Raw genomic sequence first — 26859 nt, forward strand, 5'->3', positions numbered from 1 at the left:
ATGTTTAAAGTTTGAAGTTTATTTCATATATAATGATATACTATTCACGTATAGTATTTAGTTTCATAGATAGTCTTGAGTCAGGACACATAAAATGACTTTTTAAGAACTCTGTGATGGCTTTTGCTACCGGAAAGATTAAAACAGCATTGAAATGTGGCTGTAGCTTGAGAGTGCCTCCTTGACCAGTGCACATAGAAAAATGTGTTGAAAGTTGAAAGATGTGATTTCCATTTCAACCAGCTATGTAAGCTTTCTAAAGTATTTTGAGTATCAAGTTTCTGATGACTGAAATGAAAGGGTTTAGACCAGTGACCTTTGGGCTGTGTTTGTCTCTGATATTCTGATTCTACTAACATCATGAAAGAAGTTAGGTAAGAACAGAAATGGGATAAACTTCATTTGTGTATTCAATTGTGTGTATTCATATGTGAGTGAGTAGGTGAGTGCTACAGTGCAAGCTACAGTGCATGCGTGGTAGTCAGAGGACAGTTTCCAGGATTTGGTTCTCTCCTTTCACCATGTGGGACCTGGAATTCAAACTCAGGCCATCAGCCTTGGTAGCAAGGTCTTTTATCCACTGAATCAGAAATGGGATAGTGTTTACACTATTGTTTTTCTGCAGTGGGCATGTACCATTTTCTAGTGCTTCCATACCTTTTCAACTTTCTAAAACCTGAGGAAGTCCACCTCCACCTCCTTTAGACACTCTGTAATACTCATTTCCCAGGCTTATTTGTGCTGAGAGCAAGGCATTGAGATCTAGATTTACATTTGACGTTTGTTTTGCAATACAACACGAGCCAGAGAAGTACTGGATATAGCCCTGTGACAACGGGAATCTCATTTTTAAGGTTAGAAGTAAAGGAAACAATTTTGCAGATGTTCATTCTATCTTCTCCATGTAGTAGACATCATAGGAACTTGAAATAACCTGGGAAAATGCCTGTTGGAAAGTTATATTTAACTCTATTCCAGGTAAAGAATAACTGTGTCCATAAGAATAATGTAAATAATAAATTAGTCTTTACATTTCCTGTTTGTTTCAAGAATTAAATTTCTGTCACTAGACATGCACATGTTCTTGAAGTCCTCCCATGTCTTTATTCCATACTTGATCTATTAAGGAAAATGCACATTCACAGGTGTTAGGTCTTCATGTTCCTCCAGTGGAAAGGCTAGTCACCTTTACCTCCTTGTTAGCAATCACGGTGGGAGTGCCACCCATTCTGAACACTTTGCAAGGTTGTAATGGTGCTGAATGTGGCAAACAATGAGTGTGGAAGCTTTGTAGTTACTGTAAATAGGATTTTCTGTCCTGTGATTAAACAACATCCCTACTCAGTTTGAATAATTCTAACTTTTTTTTGCAGATTTATTATACCTAGTGTTTCTGGTGTTGCTAAGCATTGCAAATGTAATGATTATATTTTCTTTATTAGGCCCAGAATTTGGATTTATTTTATTATATAATTACCTGATATCATATAATCAAATATATAAATTTGTTTAGAAAAACTATATCTTCATATTTCTATGGTTTGTTTACTTCACTTTAAAGGATCAGTGTTACCTGTAGGTTAGTGTTCCGTGTCACTTGCTCATCAAGAGTTTTTGAGTAGCTTTAGGCATTCTTTTTTAATATAATTTATTTTATTTTATGTACATTGGTGTTTTGCCTGCATTTATATTTGTGTGAAGGTGTTGGATCCCCTGGAAGAGAAGGTACAGACAGTTATGAGCTGTCATTGTGGGTGCTGGGAATTGAACCTGGGTCCTCTTGAACAGAAGCCAGTGCTCCTAACTGCTGAGCCATCTCTCCAGCCCCAGCTTTAGGCTTTCTGTTTGTCTGTTTTGTTGTTGTTGTTTTGAGACAGGGTTTCTCTGTGTAGCCCTAGCTGTCCTAGAACTAGCTCTTATAGACAAGACTGGCCTTGAACTCAGAGATCCACCTGCCTCTGCCTCCCAAGTGCTGGGACTAAAGGCTTGTGCCACCACCACCTGGATTTAGGCTTTTTTTTCCCCTGTTTCAGTTTTTTTAAATATGAATTAGAAACAAGATTGTTTTATATGCCAATCCCAGTTCCCTTCTCCCTCCTGTCCTCCCCTACCACCTCCCCAACTAAAACCCTACCTATCACATATCCTTTCTTCTATTCTTCCCCTCACTCAATCTTTCGGCTCCCTCATGACCTCTGCAGCCTTCCTCTTCTTCCCTTCTCATTCTAGTAGCTCCCTCCCCCCTCTTCCTGTGCTCTCAATTTGCTCAGGGGATCTTGACCCTTTCCCCTTCTCTGGGGGACCATGTATGTCTCTCTTAGGGTCCTCCTTGTTTACTAGCTTCTCTGGCAGTGTGGATTGTAGGCTGGTGATCCTTTACTCTATGTCTAAAATCCACATATGAGTGAGTCCTGTCAGAATGGCCAAAATCAAAAACACCAATGACAGTTTATGCTGGAGAGGATGTGGAGAAAGGGGAACACTTCTCCACTGCTGATGGGAGTGCCAGCTTGTACAGCCACTTTGGAAATCAGTATGGCGACTCCTCAAGAAAATGGGAATCAGTCTACCACAAGATCCAGCAATTCCACTCCTAGGCATATACCCCAAAGAAGCACATTCAGGCATATACCCCAAAGAAGCACATTCATACAACAAAGACGTCTGTTCAACGATGTTCATAGCAACACTATTTGTAATAGCCAGAAACTGGAAACAGCCCAGATGCCCCTCAACCGAAGAATGGATAGAGAAAATGTGGTACATTTACACAATGGAGTAGTACTCAGCAGAAAAAAATAATGGAATCTTGAAATTTGCAGGAAAATGGATGGAACTAGAAGAAATCATTCTGAGTGAGGTAACCCAATCACAAAAAGACAAACATGATATGTACTCACTGATTTAGGCTTTTTATAACATGAAAATTTACTCTCTTGCAACATTCTCTTTTAAATCTTATTTAAATACTAGGTTTTATAACCAGGCCTTTCCTAAACAACCCAGCTCTGGCCTGTTATCACAGTCATGTGAATATCAGTGAACTTGAAATGGTTAACAATATGAGAAGTCTTGATGCAGATCAGACAAGTTGGCCAAAGCAAGAATGAAAGTAATAGTTTGTTTAATATGACAGCTAAATAGCAACATTTCTTCTTCCGTTACTTGTCATTGAAATTATAGTATCATGATTTACCAAAACCTTGAAAGGGAGATTTACTACCAGGGCCTAAGGGTTAAAAAAAGAATCCTAAAAGATCACAGGTAGCAAAACAAATGGGGATCAGAAGGGTATCTGACTTCCCATACTAAAACCAAGGCTTCAAAATTACAACGGAAACTTATTTCTCCATTGCATGTTCCATATGTCCTCAGCACCACTCCTTGTTGGGTCAGTTCCAGCTCTGTTGCAGTGACAGTGCTTGGGAGGACAACTGAAGAACTTACTTTGAATAATGGTTTCAGATATTTCAACCCAGAGTCATCTGGCTCCACGCTGTGTGGGCCTGGGGTCAGAGGTTGCTCAGCTCATGGCTACCAGCATTCAGAGGAAAATGGTCAGGGAACATCTTTCCCTAGCCCACCTCCAGTGATCTGCTTCCTCCCACTAGACCCTGCCTTCTGTTTGTACCACCTCCAAGTAAAGCCATCATAAAATCCATCAGGAAATTGACTCATCATTAGGTTAGAGTCTTCATGATCCAGTTACTTGCCCAAAGCTCCTAATACAAAACCTATGGAGGACATTACATATTCAAAGCATTTATATCCATTTTGTGGATGGCAAAGTAGATGAGTATAACCATAACTCTCTCAAAGTCACAGTGACATTAGATTGCTCAGCAGTGGGCAAATCTCCTAGTTCCTTTTAGTTTGTTTCCTACGCTTAGGAGGATGCATGTATCTGAGATTCCCTAGAGTTCTAGACGCTAATCAGATTCTGCAGCTCAATGTGCATGGTTGGCAAGGGAAAAGTAAGCCAGGTGCCTGTTTTTTGTTTTCTTTTTTCTTTTGGGGGCCTACCACCCAGCTCCCAAATAAATCACACATGAAGTCTTATTATTACTTATGAGTAATAAGTAATATTATTATTCCAACTGGCCTTAAGTTGGCTTGTTTCTTGCCATCTACATTTTGCCTCTGCTTTTTATCTTTCTTACTTCTATATATCTTACTTTCACTCTTACTCCATGGCTGTATCAGTGGCTGGGTGGCTGGCCACTGATGTCCTCCTTTCCTTGTTCTCTTGCTGCTAACCCTTCTCTCATTTCTCCTTCTATTTATCCTCTCTGTCTGCTAACCCCACCTATCCTTGCTCCTGCCTCGCTATTGGCCATTCAGCTCTTTATTAGAACATCAGGTGTTTTAGGCAGGCAAATAATCACAGCTTCACAGAGTTAAACAAATGCAGCATAAACAAAAATCACACACCTTAAGATAATATTCTACCACAGGTACCCTCTTCTCACTGCTCCAACAAGTCCAAAGAAAGTTGTCTACCCCTTCCCCTCCCCCCCCACCCCCATCTGCATGCTGTAACTGGTCTTGAGCCTCAGTAGTAGCAGCAGGGGTAATGACTGACCTAGTGTGTGTTCAACTCATTGTAGCAGCCGCTTGGGGAGCAGAGCAACATGTTTCTCCATGTTCTGGGGCCATTCCTGCAGGACCCATCTAGAGCTAACCCCTCCACTTTTCCAACAATGTTGCAAGCTCCTGGTTTCTCCATTAGATATATCTTTTTAAAATACTTAAACAGATTGTTTCCTTCACTAAACCCTTTTGGACATGGTTCACGGTTCAAAGTAGAGGCATCTTAGGCAGTTCATGCTATACTAAGACACTGTCAGTCAAAACTAGGGTTTGATTGTAGTAGATTTTTTCGTACATACCACTTCTGAAAGTTATAGTAGTCATAAAAGACTGAGAAAGACAAATTCTTTAATTTTCTTTAACCTGAATAGTGTTCTGTGTGCTGGATATATAATTGTGTGTGTGTGTGTGTGTGTGTGTGTGTGTGTGTGTGTCTGTCTGTCTGTCTGTCTGTCTGTCTGTCTGTCTGTCTGTCTGTGTCTGTGTCTGTGTATTTACTTATTTACTTATTTACTCTCTGAGATGGATGCTGTGGCCTCAGTTTACCCAGAGTGGGGCATGCAGCACCTGCCCTGACAGTCTGTCTTCAGCATGTTGTGTATTGTCATTATATCTAACAATACTAAATTTGGCCTAAAAGGACTTTGAGCTATCAAGAAATGTTAATGTAAGCAACTTTAGTGTATGAACTTGTCTTTTCTCGTAAGTAATTTGTTTTTTGTAGTTATAAAATTTCTCAGAATCCTTAAAATTTAAGATCATGACAGAACTTATAAACATAGACTGAAATTATAGAAAAGATAAAGGTATCTTTCATTTTTAGGAAAATCCTTCAGCATCAGTTGACATTACTCATGAAGAGCCAAAGGTTGTGTGGAATGACTGTTTGCATCTGTTTTAAAGTCCAATTTCATTTAATATGCAGCAAGGAACACCCCAAATGTAAGGGAAGACCCAGAGAGCAGGCTTTTCTTCAGAAATAATGAAGGTGATGTCAGCACAGTACTGCTTTCTCCTTCGGCTGCTCACCCTACCCTACAGCCTTGAAACTCCTGTCTCACTAGGTGTCAGTCACTGTGCAGAACCAGACATTGTGGCTGCAGAGACAATGACATTAATCCAGACTCAAGAGCTGAGGGGTAAGGGGTAAAGGTGGGGTCACCTCCCAGTTCATGTTAGGTGGGCATTGGGAAAGTGGATTTAAGATACCAGCAGTAGAAAGGCTAACACTTGGGCACCCAGAAGACACAAGCTAATGGCATGATGTAGTGTTTATTTAAATCTGTTGAAAATAAAGACAGTCTGGACCTCACACTAGTTGTGTTGGGACCTCAGTGCCTGTCTTTTTAATACCATGAGTCCAAAGCCTGGGTAGCTATGGTTTGTTCTTGTTCCACAGAATCTACCTTTTCACTGTTATTTCCTGGGTATCCAAGACTACAATGTGTCATTGCCAAGTTCTAAAACATTGGTTGTATCTAATCATAATATTTAACATGAAACAAAGGACATCATGGAGAAAACGCTAAAGATTCACCAACAGAGTAAAGTGTCTTTCCAGAATTACCTACTCAAATTGCAACCAATTAAACTATTAAAAATCACCTTTACTAAAAATAATTTTACCTAAAATACTTGTAGTGAAATTCACTCTTGAATATTTTGAGATGGGTATGAATGGAAAGTGGCTATATATGCTAATAAATGTTAACTGTTTCATTACCTTTGGCAAATTTTTATATTTTAGATTTACTTTAAATTTTAAAATTATGGCCTTTGTTAGAAGCTGAGAATATTTTGAGAAGAGAAAAATAAAACCATGTTAAGAGGGGTTGATATCATTATAGCAATGGGAATTGTTTTTTAACCAGTGTTCAGTAGATTGGGTTTTCTTTTGATTTGGTTTATTTAAACAGATTGTGTCACCAATGACATGAGAACTAAATTTTCAGAAACTGACAAATAATATCTCTAATTTCATTGGCCCTTTAGGAAAAGATACATACCAAGTGGCCTATTATTTGTATTCAAAGATGTGTTTAAAGCATAGCCCACTTGACTATTCTGGAGCTTACACTGTGAGATGACATGAAGTGAGAAAATAATATTAACACATTTGTCCAGAACAGCCCTCCATGAACTAAAACGCTTCTGTAGGTAGTTGCTTTTCATTTCCTTGCAAATTCTTTTAGTGCTCGATGAAGACATGTTTAAAATTACATCTTATGAAATAATTGAGGGATCTGGAGGACTCCCTATGAAGCTGTATGAAGGTTCTCAGAAATATCCTTCTTTATTCATGTTTTAATAAATATAAACCACATTTTGCCATTTCATTTGTCAAAAACTAATATATAACAAAATTTGAATCAGAACTAATTTTGAAATAGTCTGTTTTGTGGCTGTGTTGGTAGGGTTTCTATTGCTGTGATAAAAACACCATGACCAAAGGCAACTTGGGGAGGAGAGGGTTTACCTCACACTTGGATGCAACAGTCCATAATGAAAGGAAGTCAGGGCAGGAGCAGATGAGAAGGCCGTGGAAGAGTGCTGTTGATTGGCCTGCTTCTCCTGGCTTGTTTTGGAGGAGACAAGGGACGTCCTCTTCACTCACAGAGTCCCCTTTGGGCAAGGTTAAACAGCACCTGAATTTATCAGTATAATATTTCTTATACTTCCTTTTTGAGATGGTCTTTAATAGAATAATATCTTCCATACTTCCATAACAATTGTCAGACTCTGTTTCTCAACCTTCTATCTTCTTGGCATGTCCAGTTGTCTTGACTAGTCTTCTAGTACAGTGTTGAAGTAGTCAGAACAGATGTCCCTGTCTCGTTCCAGGTCTTAGAGGGAAAGAATCCATTCTTTTAAGGCTAAGAATATTAGCTGTGAGGCTTTTATACATATCCATTACTAGCTGGGGAAGCTCCCTTTGGTTCCTGATTTGCTGCCATTATAGTGTTTTGTCATAAGCGTTGTCTGTTCCCATTGAGAAATAGATTTGGCCTTTGTTCTGTTGTGGTGGTGTGTTACATTTACTGCATGTTGTGTGGAGGAGTGCACATGCAAGTGCTGTGCATGTGTGTGGTGAGCACTTAGACAGCTGCTGTTGGTACTCAAGTGCTGCACACTGAAAGACTGCTCTATAGGTCAGGCTAGCTGGATCTCAGGCAACCAGGGCTTTGCCTATCGCCACCTCTTAGCTTACCATCTGTGAGATCATAGGCACATATGACCATGACTGGCTTTTTATGTGGGTTGTGGTGATCAAAATGAGATCATAACATTTGCAAGGCAAGTACTTTATCAACTGAGCCTTCTCCCAGCCTATTGATGTTTTCTGTTTGTTAGCTTCACCTAAAATTCCTGAATAAATCCTATTTTGTCGTGACAGCTTGCTAGTATTTTAAGGATTTTTTGTGGTACTCATAAAAGATATAAGCGTTTAGTATGCTTTTCTTCTTTCAATGAATTATGCAACCTAATCAAATTGCAAAAATCCTATAAGTACATAAACTTCTGAAATGGCTTAAAAGGGAATGGAAACATCTGGATCGGGGGCTACATCATTGGGTGACATTTTTATCATTGTAAGATGTTATTCTTTGTTTCATATTAAATTTTCTTGGTTTATATTTGGCTGATACTGGTATAGCTACTCTTGTTCTCTTTTTGTTTATGCTTGCATCATGTATCTTTTTTTTAATCATTTTTACTGTCACCTCATTAGTGTCCTTATATCTAACAAAGAGCTCTTATGGATGTTGTTATGACCTGCTGTTTGAAATATATTTTGCCAGTCCTTGATTTGGGGTTGGGATGTTTACATCTACATTCTGTGTGGTTACTGTTTATTACCATTTGTTTTCTGTGACTTACTCCTCGTCTCTCTACTTCTCCATTACAGACTTATTTTGTGTTAGGTGTTTTTTAATATGCTGCCTTATTTACCTTTCTACTATTCTGTTTTTCAAGTTACTTTCTTAGTGAGTTTTCTGGGAATTACAATTAACATCTTAATTTAAAATAATGTAATTCAAGTGAGCACCAACCTAATTTCAGTAGTATATAAAATTTGCTTAGTGTGTGCCCCATCAATTTTCCTTCTCCATATTTGCTGTTATTACCATACAAATTACATCTGTATATATTAGAAGTTTATTAACAAATGTTTAGATTTATTGCTTTATTCACTGTCTTTTAAATTAGATAGTAAAGAGTTGTATTGTATATTGTTTTCCCATTCCTGCCTCAACAAATTATGAAAAACATAAAATTTCTTACCTTTAAGTTTGAAGAACATTAATCCCCAATTGTCAGCCAGGAATAGATTCCTTCTGGAAATGGAAAGAAAGGACCTTGCTTTGTGTTTCCTTTTCTGTCTTATAAAGACCACCTCTGTTTCTTGACTCATGCTCCCTTTCTCCATCTTCCAAGACAATAGCAATGGCATTTTGCCTCTCTCTCTCTCTCTCTCTCTCTCTCTCTCTCTCTCTCTCTCTCTCTCTCTCTTTCTCTCTCTCTCTCTCTTTTTGAGACAGGGTTTCTCTGTGCAGTTTTGGAGTCTATCCTGGCACTCGCTCTGGAGACCAGGCTGGCCTCGAACTCACAGAGATCCGCCTGCCTCTAGCAATGGCATTTTGATCTCACTCTCTCATTGCCTCTCTGACACAGCTCCTCCAACAAGGCCACACCTCCTAATCCTTCCTAAACAGTTCCACCAGCTGAGAACCAAGTATTCAAATATATGAGGAGCCTATGAAGCCATTGTCATTCAAACCATCACAGATGTGTTTCGTCAAATTGGGATGTTTTCAATCATATTTTTGAGATGTCTTCTGTACCTTCTCTTCCTTCCTCCCAGAATTCTGATATGTTATGGTCGATGATGTTTCTCATGGGCCTTTGAGGCTTTATTCTCTTTCTTGTTGTGTTTTTCTCACTCTTAGGCTGGAAATTCTCAAATTACTTAACCTTCCAATTCAATGCTGTTGATCTCTTTATTGAATTTCTCAACTCAGTCATACTTTTCAAATCCAGAGTTTCCATTTGGCTTTTTTTTTAACAGTCATTTACATCTCTTTATAAATGTTCTGTATTTATATGGTTTTTGTTAGCTATTTGAACATGGTTAAAAGATGTGGTTTAGGATCTGGAGAGGTGGCTCAGAGGTTGCAAGTGTGGGTTGTGCTTTGTCAAGAGCCCAGGTTCAGTTCCTAGCCCCTATGCTGGGTGGCTAACAATCACCTGTTACTATAGCTCCAGGGGATCCTGTACCCTCCATGGGTACTGCACTCATGTACACAAACCCACAGATATGTACACAATTTATTTTTTATTTGCAAAAGAAAAATAAAGTTTCTCATGTACAGTGTTCTCCTGAAGCCCATTTCTGGCCTTGCACAGTTTCTGCTGAGGTTTTGGTGTTTTGTATTGTTTTGATTTCTTGTAACCTTTTTCTTGTGGAAATGTAAGTGTTATAAAAAACTACATATATAATATAAATGGGCCCATCTCTCAGTTATTGTTCCTCCTTCCCTCATTATTGCTGCTTTTTGCTTGAAAACAGATAAAGTCTTTTGTTTATCATGTGCAATTGGACTAATTTCTGGACTCTGGTTACATTTGGACTGATATTCCCTAAAAGCCTTGAATCATGAATTCTCTCAGCATTTTTACGGGGCTATGTGTGTTGTAATATGCCTTTAGTGTTCCTACACCCAGTTTATAACTGCCTTAGCTTTCACTTCCTGAATGCACAGAGCCTCGGGTCAGCTGGGAGTGAGGGTTAGGACCTTTCTAGAGCTTTTCTGGGCGTGTGCACAGCCTTACCTGTTACATTGACCTCTGGGTCCCTAAGAAGGTGTTGAAGCTTTAGAGCTTGTTAAAATATCTCATTCCACACAGATTTTCCTCTTATTTTCATGAGCCTCCTTTTAGCTTCTGCTGGAACTGCCCCCTTGGTAGTTACAGTATCAAACAGTTCCAAGAATTGTAATCAACTTTTTCAGTCGTAAGGGCACAGCTGTTGTGATCACAAAGCTCAAGCCCAAAGCCAAGTGAGATGGAGACCAAGCCTTGAGCACAGAACCTTCTTGGGAACTGTGAGGCAAGTTGAGTCAGGACAGTTCTCTGAGAAGGCTGCTGGTCATTCCAACCCCTCCTTCCCACTCAGTGTCTTCCCAGCTTGGGAGGCTCCCACTTTTTAAGATGGCAAACTTGGGAACTAAATTTTAAGGGCTGTGAAGCTTGTTGTTCTTGTGATAATCAGTTATGTTCCTTTGAAAACACTCTCAGGCTGCTAGTTTTTGGTTAGCTCAGATTTCTGAAAAGGTTTATTTTCACAGCTTTTTGCTGATGCATATGATGCTGGTGTGGCACAGAATACTTTCAGAAGTGCTTGCTTTACTGTTCTGCCATTAAGTATTTTGAGTAGAGAGATGTTACTATCAAGGACAGTTTTGTGGAAGTACAGTTTACTGGTGTCTAGTGTTCTCACCTTGACATGGGGATAGGTAGGATGTGATAATCTGCCCCCCCCCAGGCCGAGTCATCCAGTCAAGGAAGAACTGAGATGATCAGAGGAGCCAATCAAGGCCAAAAGTTCAGAGAATCAAAAGTAACAAATGACAATGGCCATGGAGGAAACCTGACTGAGCGCAGAAGAATTCTTTCTCATGTCTGCTTTCTAAATACTCCCACTTCCTCCATACACACCCATGAGAGGATGCATAGTATGGTACACAAGACGCATAGAATGGAGCAAAGATAGCTATGATGCCAATATGTTGTGGAAGTAAAATTATATAGTGACGTATTTTGAAAGCACTGTATGTCTCCTTATATAATCTTGTAACTGGGCAAGACAGGAACAAGGGTTTCCATGTTATGAATGCAAGCAGCTAGAATGTCAGTAGGCAGCTGCTTTTAGTGGCAGTACTCCATAATAGGTAGAGTTGCTGCCAAGCTCTTCCTGTCTCTTGCGAGCAGGGGAAGCCTGCCAAAGACTTTGTGATGCTTTTCCTCCTTCATGTTTGCCTTTGGGGACAGTGTCACTGTGACCTCAGATGCACAGTTCTGCTGCCTCAGCCTCCCAAGTGCTGGATTTCAGGTATGTGTCATCACAGCTGATTCTAAAATGTTTTCTAGACTCTTTCCGCCATCTTGGAGCATGTGTAGGCCTGCTGAGAATTGAACTTCTACAAGGTGGCTATGCCTAGAGGGCTGTGGTTCGTGTCAGTGGAACCAGAGGAAGCACACAGCTCTTCTTAAAATTAAGGTTATGCTGGGGATGAAAGCCAGTTCTATGTGGGCAAGAGATGTACTGATGTAGATTTTTAAAAATTTTTTAAAAAGCACAGTGACCTTGATGGTAAAGCAGGAAAAGCCTCCTGTGTGACGGGGGGTGGGGGGTGGGGGGAGTGTAGCTCACCCCTACAGTGACACATTTCCTCCAACAAGGCCACACCTTCTAATATTGACGTTCCTTATGAGCTTATGGGGCCATGTTTTTTTCAAACCACCACAAACACTTTGCAACGCCAAAAAAAAAAAAAAAAGGTTCTAATGTGGAGAGCTCAAAATCCATATGCTGTCAGTTTCCTGGAAGAATTGAGAATTGATCATTGCAGAGTTGAGCGCCTGACACTTGTTTTCCAGCAGGTGTCAGCATTCCTTTAAACAGCGACCTGGGCTCCCGTGGAAACGGACGGCTGTGACCGTGGGCTCTGTGGAAACGGACGGCTGTGACCTTGGGCTCCTGTGGAAGGGACGGCTGTGACCGTGGGCTCTGTGGAAGGGGATGGCTGTGACCGTGGGCTCCTGTGGAAGGGGATGGCTGTTTCCGTGGGCTCTGTGGAAACGGACGGCTGTGACCATGGGCTCTGTGGAAGGGGACGGCTGTGACCGTGGGCTCCTGTGGAAGGGGATGGCTGTGACCGTGGGCTCTGTGGAAAGGGACGGCTGTGACTGTGGGCTCTGTGGAAGGGGATGGCTGTGACCGTGGGCTCCTGTGGAAGGGGATGGCTGTGACCGTGGGCTCTGTGGAAATGGACGGCTGTGACCGTGGGCGCTGTGGAAACGGACGGCTGTGACCATGGGCTCCTGTGGAAGGGGACGGCTGTGACCATGGGCTCCTGTGGAAGGGGGCGGCTGTGACCATGGACTCCTGTGGAAGGGGACGGCTGTGACCATGGGCTCCTGTGGAAGGGGATGGCTGTTTCCGTGGGCTCCTGTGGAAGGGACGGCTGTGACCGTGGGCTCCTGTGGAAGGGACGGCTGTGACCGTGGGCTCTGTGGAAAGGGACGGCTGTGACCGTGGGCTCTGTGGAAAGGGACAGCTGTGACCGTGGGCTCCTGTGGAAACGGACGGCTGTGACCGTGGGCTCTGTGGAAGGGGATGGCTGTGACCGTGGGCTCCTGTGGAAGGGACGGCTGTGACCATGGGCTCCTGTGGAAGGGGATGGCTGTTTCCGTGGGCTCCTGTGGAAGGGACGGCTGTGACCGTGGGCTCCTGTGGAAGGGACGGCTGTGACCGTGGGCTCTGTGGAAAGGGACGACTGTGACCGTGGGCTCCTGTGGAAGGGGATGGCTGTTTCCGTGGGCTCCTGTGGAAGGGACGGCTGTGACCGTGGGCTCCTGTGGAAGGGACGGCTGTGACCGTGGGCTCTGTGGAAAGGGACGACTGTGACCGTGGGCTCCTGTGGAAAGGGACGGCTGTGACCGTGGGCTCCTGTGGAAGGGACAGCTGTGACCGTGGGCTCCTGTGGAAGGGACGGCTATGACTACTGTTGCTTTGTTCTCACCATCCTGGGGTTTGCATTGACTGTATCGGCTCCTGTGGAAGGGACAGCTGTGACCGTGGGCTCTGTGGAAGGGACAGCTGTGACCGTGGGCTCTGTGGAAAGGGACGGCTGTGACCGTGGGCTCTGTGGAAAGGGACGACTGTGACCGTGGGCTCTGTGGAAGGGGACGGCTGTGACCGTGGGCTCTGTGGAAAGGGACGGCTGTGACCGTGGGCTCTGTGGAAAGGGACGACTGTGACCGTGGGCTCCTGTGGAAAGGGACAGCTGTGACCGTGGGCTCCTATGGAAGGGACAGCTGTGACCGTGGGCTCCTGTGGAAGGGGACGGCTGTGACCGTGGGCTCCTGTGGAAGGGGACGGCTGTGACCGTGGGCTCCTGTGGAAGGGGGCGGCTGTGACCGTGGGCTCCTGTGGAAGGGGACGGCTGTGACCGTGGGCTCCTGTGGAAGGGACGGCTGTTACCGTGGGCTCTGTGGAAAGGGACGACTGTGACCGTGGGCTCCTGTGGAAGGGACGGCTATGACTACTGTTGCTTTGTTCTCACCATCCTGGGGTTTGCATTGACTGTATCGGCTCCTGTGGAAGGGACAGCTGTGACCGTGGGCTCTGTGAAAAGGGACGGCTGTGACCGTGGGCTCTGTGGAAGGGGACGGCTGTGACCGTGGGCTCTGTGGAAAGGGACGGCTGTGACCGTGGGCTCTGTGGAAAGGGACGGCTGTGACCGTGGGCTCTGTGGAAAGGGACAGCTGTGACCGTGGGCTCTGTGGAAAGGGACAGCTGTGATTGTGGGCTCCTGTGGAAGGGACGGCTATGACTACTGTTGCTTTGTTCTCACCATCCTGGGGTTTGCATTGACTGTATCGGCATATCCCATATTCCACCTAGAGCCATGTTCAATGCTTTATCATCTGCATTTTATTGTGACGGTCATTTGTGGGATTACTAACCTAGAATACTAAGGAACAAAAGTTTCCATTCTCAGAAGACTAAATATTTTAAAGAAACTGGGTCAACAGGGGGCAGCATAATCTTAGGATATTTTAATTTTGATTGTGTGACCGTTGAGAAACAAGATACAAATTTCCTGTGGGAGGGCCAATTTTAAGCATAAAATGCCTTTATGTCAAATGAGATATGATTTATAACCTAACTTATAATGCAGATAAAGTGATATTTTACTAAAAGAAATAGTACTTTATAGTATTTACTTATATTAAACACTGAAAATAATGGACTTACTTTAAACAACAACAACAAAAATGTAAAAGTTTCCAGAAGGTGCTGTGGCTGCCTTCCATTTACAGATGAGAATATTGAACCTCAGTGAAATCTTACAACATATCAAGTCATACAGGCACAGAGTTCTAGAGCTTGCACGAGGGCTCAGTCTGGGAGCCTGCCATTGTACAATTATGAGTAGTGCCCTTCAGTGTCATTGCAGCACTGATATTCAATCCTGTCCACTCCTTTGGTTTTCACTGTGCAACTTAGAGGAAATCCTGATTTACACTGGTGGATTAGAAATGATAACTTCAACTCCTTATTCTGTAGCCTCCAAATATTTGTTAATTAAGTAAATGTCAGAAAAATGTTTATTCCATGGTAGGAAGGGTAGCATATTGAATCTGATACAAACAAATGTTTTGCTACGTTCTAATATGTTGGCAAGTAGTGTAATGACAGAGGCAGTAGATATAACTACTCCACACCTTTCAGGTAAACAGAAGCGTGAAGATGCTCACTACTCACTGGAGTTCCAGTGTGCAGTGGGCAGACTTAGCCACCAGCATTCCACATTTTCTTAACCTTACACTATGCTGCTTCTCCTATTAGTCATTCATGTCTTGTACTGCTTGTATCCTCTATCTTAAATAACTAAAGTCAAATTTTAAAAATGAAGTCCAGTGGAGTCCAGAAAGTATAGTTATGAGTAACAGCATCATTCAAAATAGAAATAATGTTTGGAAGTAGTTCAGGGGCATCATAGTCTAATTGCCATTTGAATTCACTTTCTAATAGTAAAAACATATCACACAGAGTCAGATAATCTTATTTAAAACATTAATAGGAATACTCTTTACATTTAAAACACACCACCTGGAATCAGAAGATGTAACTTGGCAGCTAACCGCACACATTGCTTTTGCAAGGGACCATATATTTCTCTTATGGACATAGTACCCAGATTTTATTTGAGGCACCAACCTGCAACTGCATTGGTCCAGTTTGGGTCCTGTAGTAAAATACCCAAGGCATTAGTATAGAAAAGAGGTGTGTTTAGCTCATAGTTTTGAAGGCTGAAAGATCTGTCAGCATGGGTCAGGGTCTGTGAGGGTTCCTCTTGGCTGCAGTGCATCGTGGTACAAGTTTGTGGGTTTTAGCTGGTAGGGAGTGTCTTTTTCCTCTCCTTACTAAGCCACTGGGATTCAGTCTTGAAGGTTTCACCCGAGTGACTTGCCATAATGAACCCTAAACACCACAGTCTTCTGTCATTAATTTATAACACTGGAGTTTAAACTTCTGCATAAGTTGGGAGCGGGGCGGGGGGGGGGGGGCAGGTTTAACCCATAACATACTTTCTTCCAAACTCTCAAAGTGACTTCCTGGCCCTGACTATCCAGTTCTACAGGACTCGATTCCCGATCCCCCCCCCCCCAAAGCTGTTGGCTTTCTCACAACTTGCAGAACTTCCAGAAACCGATAAAGAGAGTGCCTGAAAATGAAACCAAGCACAGGGGACAAGCCTAAGGAAGGGAGGAGGGGAATTGGGTCCTGTGGTGCAGGCTGAGTTTCTTCAGTCTAGGCATTTGGTGAGTTATACCAATACAACCCAGTTTTGGCGTCCTTGCTTCTAGTCCCACTCAGGCTTAGACCATCTTCCTCTGCTCTCCTTTGCACTGACCCACAGCTGCAGACTCAGCCTGGCTGCTCTTTCCTGAAACCCTCTCTGGTTGTCACAGGTGACACCCTTGTCTTACTTGACAGTGCCCTTGGTGCCCCCATCACCCACTTTCAGTGTAACGAACACTTTCCATATATAAATAAAATTGGGGTCTGAGTGCTGTCTTCCAGCCACAGTGAGAATAAATTCAACACAGATTATTCAAATTTGCATTAATTGTTATACAGTTCAGTTTCAAATTTTGGGTGTAAAATAGTTAGAGTAAGCTAGACTCTACTTAGTGTCAGTGAGAAGCCCAGAATGTTTAATCTGTGGGAACTGTGTTGTTCATCAAATGGCTGTTCTGGATGTTTACTTGATGTAAACCTATAAGCACCATTTAGGCCATGGGCATTGATTCTGGATAAGATTAACACTTTATAGAGTTCACTCATCTGTCTGAAATTTTAAGATTTTTTTTCTCTCCTTGAAGAACTGATAATAATCCTTCACACTCTGGCAAAAAGACTTCAGGAAGAAGAGGAAATATTAAAAATAAAGTGAGGGCCTGTGGTACCATTCATTTACACCAGCTCAGTACCTGTTCAGATTTGTGTGGCTCTGGGTTAATCTCCTACAGTTACTGGCACTGAGGCAAGCCCCTGTTGTGAAGTCATGACAGGGTCTGCAGAGATTACCAAAGGCAGATGAAAGGAGGAGCAGCAGTGTGAAGTCTGCTCTTGCCCTCACTCTTTGTACCGCCTCTCTGCTTTTCACAGCCTCAGTGGGCTCCTTGGACACTGGCTATCTCAGATAGGCACTGACACTGAGGCCATCAACTTACCACTCTCTCTAAAGCGGAATGCAGAATGAACTCTTACAGTACAGCCTCTTTGTGATTTAAGTTGTTGCATTGTTACACTAAGGATGACGCAAATAGAACATGATTATTGAGGATCTTAACACTTATCCTGTTGTGCACAGCAATAGGAACTCTCATGGCAATAACACTGCCAGAGAGGTGTTTGTCTCCCTCCCTGAAAGCATCCTGGTGACTCTGTGGCCAGGCTGACTGGTAACTATAGGGTCACTCCTATTGGGTTCACATTCTGTTCTAGCAGATGCTGCTGGTGTAACAGATGCAGCCTAGTGTAGCAAATTGAGCAAGAGTGTTCAAGCATGTTTTTGACCCCATTTTCAGAAGTGATGATATAGCCTAATTGAAACTAAAATTGTATTTTCTTCTCCAACTGTCAGAAAAACATACAGAACCATGGGGGTTTTACCCATGATTTAGGAATATAAGTTATATCCCTTTTGGCTCCTACTCTGTAATTTTGAGGTATATTTGAAAAATGTCATTTTATCTTCCTGAAGGCTAGACTAATTAGTTAGTTCAGATATGTGCTCATTCTTTTTTATTACTTACATAGCCAGGAGTAGATTTAAATTTGAAGATTTATCTAAACCATTAAAAAATTTAAGATTAAAATTTTTAGTGTGTGGCTGGAGAGAGAGCTCAGTGGTTCAGAGCACTGGCTGCTCTTCCAAAGGACCTAGGTTCAATTCCCAGCACCCACATGGCAGTTCACAACTGTCTGTAACTCCAGTTCCAGGGAATCTGACACCTTCACACCAATGCACATAAAATAAAGTTAATTAAATTATTTAAAAAATTTTTAGTGTGTGTGTGTGTGCATGTGTACAGTTGTGTGTGTACAGTTGTGTGTGTGCACATGTGTACAGTTGTATGTATGTGGGTGTGTTTCGTGGCCAATGAGCAACCGTCATAGTCCTCTAACATGTTTTCGGAGCTTATCTTAGAGCACGTTTCATTTTTCTCAGCAATGCTCATGTTTCCTGAAGATGACTTAAAGGCTAGCATGTCATTATTATATTTATTCTAGATATTGTATGTTTTATACTGTGGCCAAATGCTTTCCCTTGTTTGTTGTTTGTTTGTTTGTTTGAGAAAAGATCTTACAATGTAGCCTTGGCTAGCACAAAACTAAGAATAGTCTGAAGCTTGCAGTCACCTGCTTCAGCCTCCACAGCAGTGCTGGAGTGCAGGCGTCAGCCTCCATGCTCAAGTCTATAAATGCTGCTTTTTGTGAATTTCATTTTCAGGTATGTTGTTGATATATTTGCATTGTGAATGTTTCCAAATTTTACCTTTCGTACAACTGCAGTTCTTCTGTGAATTTGTTCAAATTTCCTTCGTACTTGATTCTCTAGTGGACAAGCTTACCCACTCCTCTTCTAAATTATGATAACTTTATTTATTTTTGTTTATTAAGACCAGGACCTTCACTGACTGTGATTTCCACCACAATGGTGACAGTTTCAAAAGGGAAATAAGTTATAGGAATTTTTTAGGCCAGGCCTCATGTAAGCCAGGATGGCCTGGAATTCACTGTGTAGCCAAGAGTGGCCTTGACCTTTTCTGATATTCCTAAATGTTGAGATTACTGGTTTGTGGATACCACACCCAGTTTACATAGTGCTAGAACCTGAACCTAATGCCTTGTGTGTGCTATGGCTCCATCCTGCCACACACACACACACACACACACACACACACACACACACACACACTCCACACACACACACACACACACACACACACACACACACACACACAGTGCAAATGTTTAAGTGTGATATTGGGTGTTGTAGGTTTGGTCTTCTAATAGTTTATTTAGGAATTTTAGGTCCAGATTCACAAATGAGCAACTCATGTTATTCTTACTCTTTTTATATCTATCCTAAGTCTCATTTCCAAGGGTTTGATAGATTCTCAGCACAATGGGGGTTAAGAGCTGTTTCCTCTTTACTGTCTGAAAGTGTTTGGGAAAGAGGAGCATAACCAGTTAGAATTCACAAGGGAAGCTGCCACAGCTAAAATGTCTTGTTTTGTGTCTACTTTTTAAAAGTTTTAATTACAAGTACAATCTTAAGTAAGACAGTTGGGGTATTCTCTGTCTTCTAGTGTCCCTTGTGTTAGCTGCCATTCTCTAAGAGTGTGTCCATTTCATCCAAATGTCAGATTAGCTGGAAGTTGTCTGTGCTGCTCTCTTATGTGTTCATGATGTTAGAATATGCAGCATGCTCACTCTTGTTCTCTCATTGAACTTTCCAGAAATTCATCCATTTTTGTTGCTCTTTTCAATCAGTTAATTATCTCATTCTCATTACTGTTTGTTTTCTCAAGAGTTACTTAGAAATATATTCAAATATATTATAGGTCTTTTGTTCCTCTCTAGAAAATAGTTTATGTTTCCACTTGATCAAAAAACATACTATCAGCCCAGAGGTGGTGGTGCACAACTTAATCCCAGCACTCAGGGGGCAGAGGCCAATGGATCTCTGTGAGTTCAAGGCCAGCCTGGTCTACAGAGTGTGTTCCAGGACAGCCAGAGCTGTTACACAGAGAGACTGTCTTGAAAAAGTAAAGAAATTAGCAAATAGCATACTATGAAATGTTTTCCTCGTTGCTTTACTGGTGTAAGGGAAGGCCTTGGTGCCACTGTTGGGTGGCTGTTCTATGTCCATAGTCTGACCTCTTTGTGATGTGTGAGTCTTCCACATCCTCTTTGCCTCCTCTCCTGCTTATCCAGCCAGTCACTGAGAGAAATGTACTATGATGCCACTGGTGAGTGTTTCTACTTAAAGTTACAGGGTCCTTGCTTTAAGCCCACATTACAAAATACATACAAATTGGGAGTTTTTCTGTTTTCCTAAAACCTGAACACATAGCCAGCATTAAGTGTACTTCTTCACCTCTGGTGATTGTTTTATCTTCAAGGAAACACATGGATGCATCAGTTTTCTTTTGATTATTATGTTCATAGTAAATTTTACCATTTTTTCTCTTTTCTGCCTCTCTATTTTAGATATTGGCATAAAATGGCAGGTAGTTTAGCTTATTTACCAACATGTGCCAATCTTGATCTTGAAGAATATAGTTGATATGTTTAATGTAAATAAATATAAATTCACATCCATGTTTTGAGGTTGATAACCCTTTAGAAAATAATCTTGTAGCTTTAGGAAATACCTCATTACAGTGCATAAGTTGAAGAAACTGTTGAGTTGTTGAGATGGTTCAGTGGGTAAAAGGCTCTTGCTGTGAACTCTGATGACCTTAGTTCAATCCCTGGGACCCCCATGATGGAAGGAGAGACCAGCCCTGGTAGCTGCTCTGCAGCTTTCAATACATATGGGCCATGTGCATTTGTATGCTCACATGCATGGGCACACAATAAATAGAGTTTTAAAAGAAGTGTCTCTGATTTGCCTACATATCTGCAGGAATATGGAAGTGTCTTCATCTCTGACTTGGCTGAAATGTCTTAGACTATTTCTAATTGAGTGTTTGAGGTGTGGTATGCGTCTCCTCCCTTGTCTTTGTCATGATGCAGTTTCAGTACACACAGCATTGCCATTTTGCTTCTTTTGTTTGTTGTAGTTGTTGGTGGTGTTTGAGATGGGTCTTACTGTAGCACTGGCTGGCCTGCAACTCATTGTGTAGACCAGAGAGACTCACCTGCCTCTGCATACTGAGTGCTGGTGTATACCCCCACACCCAGCCAACAAAATGTTTTGTAATCTGTGTTTTGTAAAATACTGTAACAGTTTCACACTTGCTCCACAGGGCTGTGACTCCCAGGTGAGCTTGTCAGAAGTGTCCTGTGGGGAAAGTACATCCTCCTGTCAGTCTCTTGAACATGGCTCCGTTCCAGAGATCCTCATCGGTCTCCTCTACAATGCCACCACTGGAAGACTGTCAGCAGAAGTGATCAAAGGCAGCCACTTCAAAAACCTGGCAGCAAACAGACCACCCAGTGAGTGAAAATAAAATAGTTTTTATCCCAATGATTTCTGTACTTAGGGTGCTCCCATCATTTTAGTATTAACCAATCACAGTGAAACACTGAATCATTAGCCAACCTGGATTCTGTTTTCCATTTCCAGTCATTTGGGAAGTAGAAAATGTGAAATTCAAAATATTAATTGTATGGTAACAGAAATTCTAACTTTTTACAGTGTCTGCAGAATAAATTATCCCTATTGTAGCCATTATCTTTTAATGTCAGAAGAAGTTACAAGGTTTTAAAAAGTAGTTACTATTCAGATATTAACAGAAGAGTATGTAGCTTTTGTTAGCTGAAGATTAATGTTGTGTTTTCTATCTGTGTGCAGTACTCTGAGCTAATGTATCTACTTCTGTATTTCCCTTCTTTTACCCTTAACACCTCATGCAGAAAGTATTTTCTTGAATTTTCTTCTTCTTTGAAATTATAGGTGTTAAGGATGGAGTTGGGTGGTACACTATGTACTTAGCATGTACAGGCCTGGGTTTTAGCACCAGCACCACATTAAAAAAAAAAAAAAACACAAAAAGCACCACCCTACATAGTCAGCAAGACTTTTTCTTCCCAGTACAAATGAAATCAAGACAGTGCTTGCCCAAGGTGGACTGAATGGGGAGCAAAAGGCATCTGTCTGCGCTGACTGTCCCCTCTCCTATGCCCTCTCTCTGTCTACTGAATATGAGAGTAGGTTTAGGAAGTGCTGGGAAATTGTCCCCACCCCACTCCAGAACTGTTTATGTCTGTGAGCCAGATCTAAATGGAGAAAGAACAACTCTAAATTTCTATAAATTAAACTTGTTCAATGAAGGTGAAACATTATAAAAAGATAGTAGGTTTGTGCCAAGAAATGTTGGGGAACTTACTTCATAAAATACATCTATCCCTAAATTGAGAAATCTGGAGGGCAAGTCTAGAGAGATGACTCAGCATTAAGATTTCTGGTTGTTCTTACAGAGAACTCAGGTTCAACTCCTAGTACCCAAATGGTAACTCACAACCATCTATAACTCTAGTTCCAAGGAACCTAATCCATTTTTATGGCCTCTGCAGGTACTAGATACACACATGGTGCACAGACATACTTGTAGGCTAAACATCCATACACATAAAATAATACTTAAAAATTTTTAAAGAAAAATATATAGAGAAAAATTATAATCTCCATAGACAAATGGCCTGACCATGCAAGTCTGTTTCTTACTAGGTAAAGTTAAGTTTATGTCTCTTACAGGGCAATTGTGACAAAGGCATATAAAAGTAGAATTAGTACCATTCACTTTCTCATTTCAAATAGAAACCCAAGTGTGTGAAAGAATACACTGAGTGCAAGCAGGCTGGGAAGTCTGATTTGATTGTCTTCATCCAAACACAGTAAGAATCTGTTCACAAAGGACTGTAGAGAACCTGAATGAGATTTGCAGCTGGGCACATGTAAGCGTGTAAGGCCATGACAGCCACAGCAGTGCTTCCCTGACCACATGACATTGATTGTAACACTACACCAGGAGACAAGCTAGCTGTCAGTCTGTGTCTCAAGCTTAAGCTGGCAGTTCAGTAAATTTTCACAAGTACTTATTGGACATGTCAAACAGGATGAAATGATAGTGTGATATAGAAATACAGCGCAGGAAGTCAGACTGAGAGGAGAGCAAGGCAAGGTCAGGCAGGAAACATTTAAGGATGTTAGGCACCTACAACATGGAGTCTGTCCTTGGGACAAAAGGGTGACCTCACTTGCCATTGCTTTAGAGTTAGATCTTCAGCCTCGGGTTGATTAGTGATGTTAGCTAGGGAGTCATTAGTAAGTAAATAAAGCCAACCTTTTAAAATAATAATATAAAGGTAAGGCATTCAGAAAAGACATGTCAGATATTTGCAAAGCAAAATTGAAGACAATTTTGTCACTATGTCCTAAATTGTAAGATTATAGCCCTTCATGGATACTCAGGTCTAAGCTGTGAACTGCTGAAAACCAGGTAACCTCAGATTCCCCCCAAGAAGCAGGAACAATACTCAAAAGCAAGTATTCTGACATTTGTATTTCATTTTGTATGACTGAGTTCTTGATTATATTGGAAGTAATCAGACTATTTGAAATTCTAAATATTGCATGGGTAAAGTTAAAATGTATCACAATAATAATGATCCTATAATGATTATAGTCAATCTTTTATAGCCTGATACTTTGCATGATTCTATTTGTTCAATGTGCTTTAGACCAAGAAGATACCATTATAAATATGCCCCCTCTTAAAACAGTGTAATTTTTGTTTAAGATTACACAATGATGTTATTTTTTTCATTCCATGAAATTTATAAAACAGCCCTTTGTTCAACCCTCTACTTTAATTAAAATGCTAAAGTTTTATGTTTTTCCACTCAAGTGCACAGTGTTTCCTCTTTAATTCTGACCTTTGACCCTCTTTCACCCAAAGATTGACATCTGGTCATTATTTCTTTTACTGCTTTCCACCCCCTGTTGTCAGATGGACTGTTCTGTTGTCTAAAACACTTGATAGGTGGACAGGTTTATATAATCCGAGGTGAGTTCCTGTAGAGGCTAATTGGATGTTGTCTTTTCATGCAAAAACAAAATGCCCTAAAACTTGCCAGCAGTGAGACTGTCCACCATGTTGGTTTCCAAAACAATGCACATTTTTATCTGTGGTATTTTAAATAAAACTAACTTAGACTTTATCTCTGATTATGGATGATGGTATTCAGAATATTAACAAATGAACAAAACTTTTTAAGATAAAGGTTATTTTTATTTCTTTGTATTTTGATTTATGATAGAAATAGATATCTCATGAGGCCATTGCAATTATCTTTGAAATTTTGATATGAAGTACACATGATGGATCAACATGCTGAGATCATTTGCATGAGTCTAACAGACTTGAAAAGTCTTTTAAAGAGAGAATATATCTCCTATATAAAAAGGCCTTGAAGTGTTACATTTCACTTTGTACACCAAACATCATGTCAGTGTTTTTTTAATTGATGAAAATAATTAAAATATCATTCTTAAAATTTTACATTAAATTATACCTGAAAGAAACCCAATAGTATTTAACTACCTATCCACCCATCCCCCCCAAAAGCACATTAAATGTACTCTTGCATGAAACTGGAAGAAAGTTTTACTTGGTTTGTTAAACGTTGACCCCCTTAAAGTATTTGGCTTCATTGGCCCTTAAATGTTTTCAATATATATTAAAACCACATCCATGCAGAGATTTTTTTGACATTTCATCTTAAGCTGTTTCAGTGTCACCTTTGCATTCTTGTCTTCCTCCTTCCCTCCTCACCATCTGCCTTCATTCTATTTGTTTGTTTACTCTTCCTCTCTGGAAACAGTGGAATGCTGTAGTGTTGTGGCTAATTGAGCTTGCTAAGTGTCTATTAATGCTATGATGTCCCGCTTAGTGGAGAAATACGGTGGCGATGGGCAGGGGAGGCTGTGGGAGGCCAGTGAGGGGTGGGAGGGGAAGGAAGGATTATGAGGTATACCTGTAAATCCCACTCCTAGAAATAGTGAGGCTAAGCCATTACTACTGTCTAAGTGTTTTCAGCCAACTTAGCATTCTCTATACTTGTCACATATTTAATAAGCGTCTACATCAAAATTGAGTTAGTTCAGTTTCCATCAAACATGGTATACACCATATCCTTATACAGTGTGACTACCTTATCTTGGCATTTATCATAAGAAAATTGTCAGTTTGTTTCAAATGATGTTTGTGGTGTGTTGGTTTTTTTCCTTCAGATACATATGTTAAGTTAACACTGCTGAATTCCATGGGCCAAGAGATGTCCAAATGCAAGACATCCACCCGCAGAGGGCAACCAAACCCGGTGTACAAGGAAACTTTTGTTTTTCAAGTGGCCTTGTTTCAACTTTCCGATGTGACTCTCATCCTGTCTGTGTATAACAGGCGCAGCATGAAAAGAAAGGAGATGATAGGCTGGATTTCCTTAGGTCTGAACAGCTCTGGGGAGGAGGAGCTCAGACACTGGACTGCAATGAAGGAGTCCAAGGGACAGCAAGTGTGCAGGTGGCATGCCCTGCTGGAGTCCTGAGGAAAACAGCCGTAAGCCCGGCACTGCCGTCATTGTTTCCTGGTCGCCATCAGAGGAGCTGTGCCCTGGAGAGTCCTCGTCCACACCCTGCCACAATGCTTCACACTTATAGAAGGACCATGCAGTGCTGAGCTGAGGGAAAGGAGGCTTTGTCTCTCATGAGAAACCAAGAAATTTGTGTCAGTAGTGTTCAGCAGTCCTCCAGAAATTGAGTAACATACTTTTGATTTGAAGTTTATTTTATTTACTGAAAGAGCTAGGGATTTCATGGAGATTGTGATTTTAAAACCAGAATTTCCATTGCAGCACTACAAATCATCGTCCACATGCTATCCATAAAGCATCATGAGGGCCAGTCCTTGGGTGGATCTCCGTGATCGCAGTCATATCTCAAGGTTCATTTACACTGATGATAGTGTCATTTCAGATATGCTCGCTCTGTGCCTCAGACTTTCTTTATAGTACTAAACCCAAGTGCAAAATTCTCTCAAGGAAAGTTTAAGGTTGGTTTCTTTGGAGTTTATTTCTTTACTTCTTTCTTTTTTCTGATCCAAAGAGACCATGCCCCATCGGTCCCTTGCAAACTTTTCTGATGGTACTGCAGAAACTTCATAACTTTATGTTCAATGCCTTTGTGTACTGTATGTTCCAGTTTAGAAAATGGTGGAGCAAAACCCTCCTTTGGAATTGCTTTCGGTGGTCAGTCTTTACAGCTGTGTGGTGTGGCAGCCATGGTAGATAGCTGATGAAAATGGAAGACAAAGGAATTTTGACCATCTGTTCCAAGTGTCGAGTGTTCAACTGGAGTAAAGCAGGTAGCATCAGAACAGAAGCTCCTGGAGTTCTCGCTCTCTCCCATTTCTTTGTGGTTCTCAGCTTTAATCCAGTGAAGATCATTCTGAGGTCCCTTGTGCTCTAGCGACTTGTGCTGTGTTTTGTGGTGTCTTCAGCGTGATGTCACTCTGTGCCTTTCATGCAAGTTGACCTTGCTTACACAGCTGGGAAGCAGTTTTTGCAAACTTGGCCTTCAGCACTCATAGGTGTGAAGCTCCTTGGCAGTGCCATGGCCTTGCCCCACTCTGCAGCATGTGAGGCTGTGCACTGTGCTGGCCTTCACAGGCCCAGCACTTTCCTGTCTTGTGTTCACATATAGAAACTATAGGCCAATTGGATATGATGTAAACTATTTTCTTTTAGTTTTTCTTTTACCTAACATAAAAATTTTATGCATATACTTTACTATGTACATGAAATTATTTTCTTTTTGCTCTTTCTCATTTCTAGTTAAACTAGACAAAAATGTACTATTTGCCAATTAGCGAAAAGCTGTATCACAGTTGTTCCAACCCCAGCTGAGCACCCTGGACTGTTACTGTGAACCAGGACTCATCAATACCATGCTAACAGAGCCACACCTTGATTTATTAAAATGTGGCAGTACTGAAAGGCCTTAAAAAACACACGCAAAGGGCCATGAACAGAAGTTAGCTGTTTTAGAAGTTAGAACATTTTTAGCTTAAAAGAAGGCATCTCTGTGCTTTCAAACACAGCATTTTAAAGGGAAAAATACAAATAGGAAACATGGAGTTAGTTTAAAGGCAGAAATTTCAGAGCCTAGCATAGTGGCT

The 26859-nt window shown here is 41.3% G+C and overlaps 1 protein-coding gene across 2 annotated transcripts in view; it reads left to right on the forward strand.

The window, feature by feature from the left end:
• Syt14 (synaptotagmin 14) overlaps window positions 1-25231 on the forward strand; it is a 60610-nt gene extending 35379 nt beyond the window's left edge. Inside the window, exons 5-7 of one of the 2 annotated variants that reach the window (XM_035445740.1) lie at window positions 20929-21118; window positions 23635-23691; window positions 24918-25231. In XM_035445740.1, the coding sequence (XP_035301631.1) occupies window positions 20929-21118; window positions 23635-23691; window positions 24918-25231 (561 nt within the window). The remainder of the gene's footprint in view (window positions 1-20928; window positions 21119-23634; window positions 23692-24917) is intronic. The other variant, XM_027416549.2, reaches the window with a different exon arrangement.
• The last annotated feature ends 1628 nt before the right edge of the window (window positions 25232-26859 follow it).

Source organism: Cricetulus griseus, chromosome 5, assembly GCF_003668045.3.
Source record: "Cricetulus griseus strain 17A/GY chromosome 5, alternate assembly CriGri-PICRH-1.0, whole genome shotgun sequence".
NCBI classification, from domain to species: Eukaryota; Metazoa; Chordata; class Mammalia; order Rodentia; family Cricetidae; genus Cricetulus; species Cricetulus griseus.